This window comes from Cupressus sempervirens, chromosome 3 (assembly GCF_028749045.1).
Source record: "Cupressus sempervirens isolate cs-2001-9-10 chromosome 3, ASM2874904v1, whole genome shotgun sequence".
Lineage (NCBI taxonomy): Eukaryota > Viridiplantae > Streptophyta > Pinopsida > Cupressales > Cupressaceae > Cupressus > Cupressus sempervirens.
The window spans coordinates 392,644,439-392,649,698 of record NC_143120.1 but is presented as its reverse complement, the minus strand read 5'-3'; the positions used below and the strand labels follow the sequence as shown (position 1 = coordinate 392,649,698).

The 5,260-nt window shown below is 34.6% G+C and overlaps 1 protein-coding gene across 1 annotated transcript; it reads left to right on the top strand.

Moving 5' to 3' along the window:
- Positions 1–1,237: 1,237 nt before the first annotated feature.
- Positions 1,238–4,475, top strand: LOC149566676 (uncharacterized). Its single transcript, XM_089819991.1, has 5 exons — positions 1,238–1,428; positions 2,123–2,211; positions 2,434–2,566; positions 3,650–3,723; positions 3,875–4,475. Exons 1-5 carry the CDS (start codon positions 1,350–1,352, stop codon positions 4,193–4,195), a joined length of 696 nt encoding a protein of 231 aa, XP_089676117.1. The 5' UTR covers positions 1,238–1,349; the 3' UTR covers positions 4,196–4,475.
- The last annotated feature ends 785 nt before the right edge of the window (positions 4,476–5,260 follow it).

Here is a 5,260-nt window from a genome sequence, read left to right as displayed (position 1 = left end):
AGTGAATTAAAATTCCTCAGAATCTGTTTGGTACAAAACTAGAGCTTTTATTGGCACACTCGGTACAAGTTAACAGCATTCTATGTTTGAAAAACAAATTCCTTACAACAGCAGTGCATGGGACCAGAGACCAAAACCATGGTTTCAGCACAATCCCCGTCCTTTGTTAGGCATTTTAATACAGTGAATGGATGCATATAATATCCCTTCACCAGATCCATTCAATTGGGTCTCATATGGTACATTCTAAATTGTTAGACAATAAGATTCTGTTTAGTTGCTCTCATTAGTAAATGCTACATTGTCTTATATTCGGAACAGATGTTTAATTTTTTAATTAAGAATTAGGGTCTAGTTAGATTAGAGTCTAGCACACAATGCTAAATTGTGTTTCTTATCTGAGAGGTTTTGTGTTCGAGTCTATTGGAACTTAACTAAAGATAGTAATAATTAATCATAACTAAACTTCCGCTAATTGAGAGGATTTAGAAACGGCTGTCCATAAAACACAATTTGTATTTCTAACATTGGTAATCTCTTTTCAGAACATTCGGAAACCTATAATATCTATACTAAGCTCATTGGGAATCCTGATAGACAACTTGTAAATAATATATAGTTTTTTAAATCGTTGAAAGTGAAGGGCATTTGAATAAAGATTTCTTTAATCCTAAAGAAAATGATTGACAATAAACATTCCACCAGGGAGAGGGAGCAACACAGCAACCCATTATCTATTGACAAGTCTCTGCCCATTCCTGACTATGGAACTTACACCGCCATTCTTTCCAAGCCCTGATTAAGGACAAAACATTTTAATCACTGTCCACTAATAACCCCAATGTGGGATCCTCATTCCTTCACTTTCCACACAACACATGCATTTGTTTTTCAACAAGTTTCCCGGAATGTTGGTTAAAATTACTATTATATACTTCTCCGAGCCTCTATATCTTCCCTGAATCCTATAATAATATGAACCTTGCTTCTTTCTCCATTGTCAGTGCAAGTGTTTTGCTGGAAATTCTGAAGTGAAAACGTCTCTATTCAGATACATTGCATTAGAAGAGCAAGGAAAGATTTGGTGGTGAATTTGACAAGAGACAAAGCAAAAGCAAGATTATATATGAACGTCTCATCATATGAGACACTAGTCTAGGCATGTTGTACCTTTTGTTTCCCTACTCAACTGCACACCAAGTTTCTCTCCCTATATAGTGCTGTCAGAGCACATAACTCATACTCACACAATCTTGCTTGTGGGATATCTATCCATCTAGTTACTACTCTCGTTGTTTCAGAGTGAGTTTAAGCCTTTTTTGTAGGTGGGTGTTTGTAAGATTGTCATCATGGGGTTCAAGTCCATGGCTTTAGTTCTCGTGGGACTTCTTTTAATATCATGCAGCTTGATACAAGCCTACAGTCAAGGTAATCTAATGCATAAGTTGTAATATTGTCAAGTTTGAAATCTTTCAAGAAATGGGTCATCTATGCATAATTCATGTTGTAGCAACTGATAGTAAGCATATCTAGAAGTGATGATATGGTCTTAGTTGAAATCTTTTTAGAAATGGATCTTCTAGTAGAATTTATATTGTAGTCATTGATAATAAGTGTTAGCTACATCAGATTTCTACAATCTATAATATTTCTTTGTGCTGTTTGTGGACTATGTTTATTTGTATGGACATCTTAGATCATATCTATTGATCCAACATCAGGATCTTCAAGAGTTCATAAATAGAAAGATGAAATCTGTAAAGTTCTGATGTTGGATCATTAAATAAGATCTGAATGTTGATAGAAATAAACATACACAATTAAATCAAGAAACGACAGAAAGAAATGGTAAGAATATCTGAAACTGATGAAAATCTTGTAACATCATAGTTGAAATCTTCCTTAAAATAGATCCTTGCATAACTTATATAAGTTATAGAAACTGACAGTAAGCATATATGAACTGATGAAGAAGTTACAATACTGTCTTAGTTGGAATCTTTCAAGAAATGGATCCTCTAGCATAACTTATCTTATCGTAACCAACAGTAAGCATATCTGAAACTGATGAAGAATTTAGCCTACAATGATAAATTGCTGACTTGGGTCTCTTCTCTTGCAGATCGAAGTATAAAGAAAGCATTACAAATAGACCATCCAGCTGCTTCTACAACCGATGAATCATTCCTTAACTCCTTTGGGAAGCACAAGGTATTTATATGATGTAAAGCTCTCTTATCTTTCTAGATGGGTACAAGGGTTTTCTCCTCTTTAAGACTTGGGTGACTATATATAAGACTTCTATAAAACAAAATGAAGTCAAACATTGTGTTTGATACAACATTAGATCCGTGTAGCATATATTGTAATCTGGTTCTTTTTGTTTTTTTGGTACAATCTTATCTGATTCATGATATGTTTCTGTCATGGCAGGCGTTAAGGAGCAGAAAACTATTAGTGGAAGGGGAAGCATTGAGAGAGAAGAAAGTGGGCCGTAGCAGCAATAAGTCACCTGAGGGCAGCCATGTACAAGCCTCCAAGATTGGGTCTGACGATGAGTTGACAGGTGCCAGTTTAAATCATAAATCTTCACAAAATGAAGGGAAACATTTGGCTTCAAATGAGATGACTAAATCACCTACCCAAGAGCACATACCTCCTCAGATGTATGGGAAGCCTAATTTTAACGTTGATTATAGTGGACCCCAAACCCACGGCCCTAAGCACCACTAAGTTGGTTCTGCAATATTTGTTTAAGCATCATCCAAAGAGGATATTACTAGACAAGAGACGGGATTAACATTTAGAGTTTGGATGTAAGCAGAAGTATATGTAAACTTAGACCAAGTAAAAGAGAACAAACAAATCAGGGCTTCTGTATAGATTTGTAAGAAGCCCATGACTCAAAACTCAAACTAGTTCTGTAAACTCCATCCATGGGGTCAAATGTATGAATTAGATAGACATCATAATATTCTATTATAGCTCTTACGAGATAAAGTTTGCACATTACTTTCTCTGGGGTGTGTGAAATTTGACAATATTATCCATTTATGAAAAGTTAAGTTCTATGTATATATTTAAACGAGATTTTTAATATGTGGTTGTATGTTGTTTGGTGTGTAATCCAAAGACTCAGTGCTTAGCACTATGAATATTAAACAAAATGTATTGATTTTCTACAATCTATGAATTAATTGTAGATTTCTTTTAGATTCAATTGTGTGTTTGTTTCTGTATCAATATTTCAGATTATATTTTATGATCTATCATCATTGTTTATTCTATTAGTTCTTCTTCATCTTGATGATAGATCATAGAATATTATCCAAAAAGTTGATAAAGAAACTAAAACAATTGAATTTAAAAACAATCTATGATTATGAACTGGTATTATATTCTCTTTGTTTTAAAGCTCTACAGTCTGGATTTTCAATATTTAAGCTTGAATTATGCTTGTCTACCGATTCTCAATTATGATCACCAAGCTATACTTCATAGTTCAAGCTTGTTTTTTTTCTTCTGATCTGCCCGTAATACTGCATATTCTTATTTGTTTATGGGTGTTTTATGTCTTCTTTAGATAAGTAGGGATTTTGAGGCTAGTTGGTAACAAAATCTGATGGACAACTGTTATTTCTTGCTGCAGAGAAGCAGGCTTCTTCCATTTGGACAACTAGGGCAATACGAGTGGTCAATGGAGAGGACAAATCCAACTTAGAGGTATTATATAACAATGTTATCTTTACATTGGTTTTTCTTTTCTAATTCTGATTTCAAACTTCTATTTCATTTCATACTAAATCATTAAGATTAGGGTTAGGGTTGAAATTTCACACCTATTGATAATAGTCGTTTTATTTTATCTTAACAGACGAATGAAAAACAACACACGAGAACATCTTTGAAATCGTTTATGAGCAGCCTTCTCAAAACATTACACAAAAGGCCAGCAGTGCTAAAGATCTCCTCCAAGAAGATGTCTGGTAGAACTCTTGCTTCTAAAAATGTCATTCCAGATTCAAATAGTGAGAGACTTAGCCCAGCAAGTCCACTTTCTCAAGAAAAGTCTCAGACATTCTTCAACTCACATTCAACAAAATCAACTGATTATGATGACAATGGAGAGATTACGAGAATGGACTACACTCCTGCTCAGAGAAAACCCCCTATTCACAATGAGTCATTACCTTAAATGTAATCAAATCAACGCAAATAATAATACTCTTAATCACAGCTTGCACCATCTTTCACCTTATAGGATTGCCCTACTGTAAAAAAACTGAGACAATGTGTATAAGAGAGTCGTATGTGTTATCTATAGATAAGGACCCATATTTTATGGTCTTGTAAGTTACTTCAAACAAGGGTCAGATTTCAAGCATAGTTACAATGCCATTGTGAGCTATTGTCCGAATGTCAATTTGTGATACTTCTTTCCAAAAGAAATACAATCTGTGTGTTTTACTTATTCATCTTCTATGTGTTGAGATTTCCAAACATAACCTTTTTTTCCTTAAGCATGGAACATTCTTTGTCTCTCTATTCGTCACTGTAATAAGTTAACATATCATGGGTTAACAACATTTGTCTCTCAACCATGATACGCAAGTTTTGTTTTCTGTTCCATCAATGCTGATGGGCTTCCATACCTTTACATTTAATGCATGTGGGCTTAATCTGGACTGAATAAAGAAGTCTGTAAGAGTTTGTTTTGAGACTTCCATCACTTCCATGTGGTGTGAAGTGGTCTGTCTATTTGGAAGAAAATATGATAAGCATGTGAAGATGATATGGGACTGGCTAAATGCCTTGTGATTTTCAAATTATATCATATATGATGGAGGAGACAGTATAATTAATGCAATCAATTTTGGTCGACTTGGGTCTGGATTTAGGTATTAAGACAAGCCGTCCTAATAATGAGGAACAGTTCTCGTCCATTTGGGTGTGGATGCATGAATGGAGACAAGGCGTCCCCATGAAAACAATAGAAGTTCATTCCCTGGAAGTTTCAGAGCCATTCAATCATTCACCTAAAGGATTCATCTCCATTATTATCTTAAGGACGACCATCTCTCTTTCTTGGGGATGCTGACATCTCAATGTTCACATGAATGAGTTGATCAACTTAAACACCTACACCTACATGCTTTGCTTATCAATGTACTTATTTCTCCAATGGATTTGTTCTAATCAACAAAATGAAAAAAAAAATGATACACTCACTGATATAAAATGCCCTTGCGTACCCATGCCC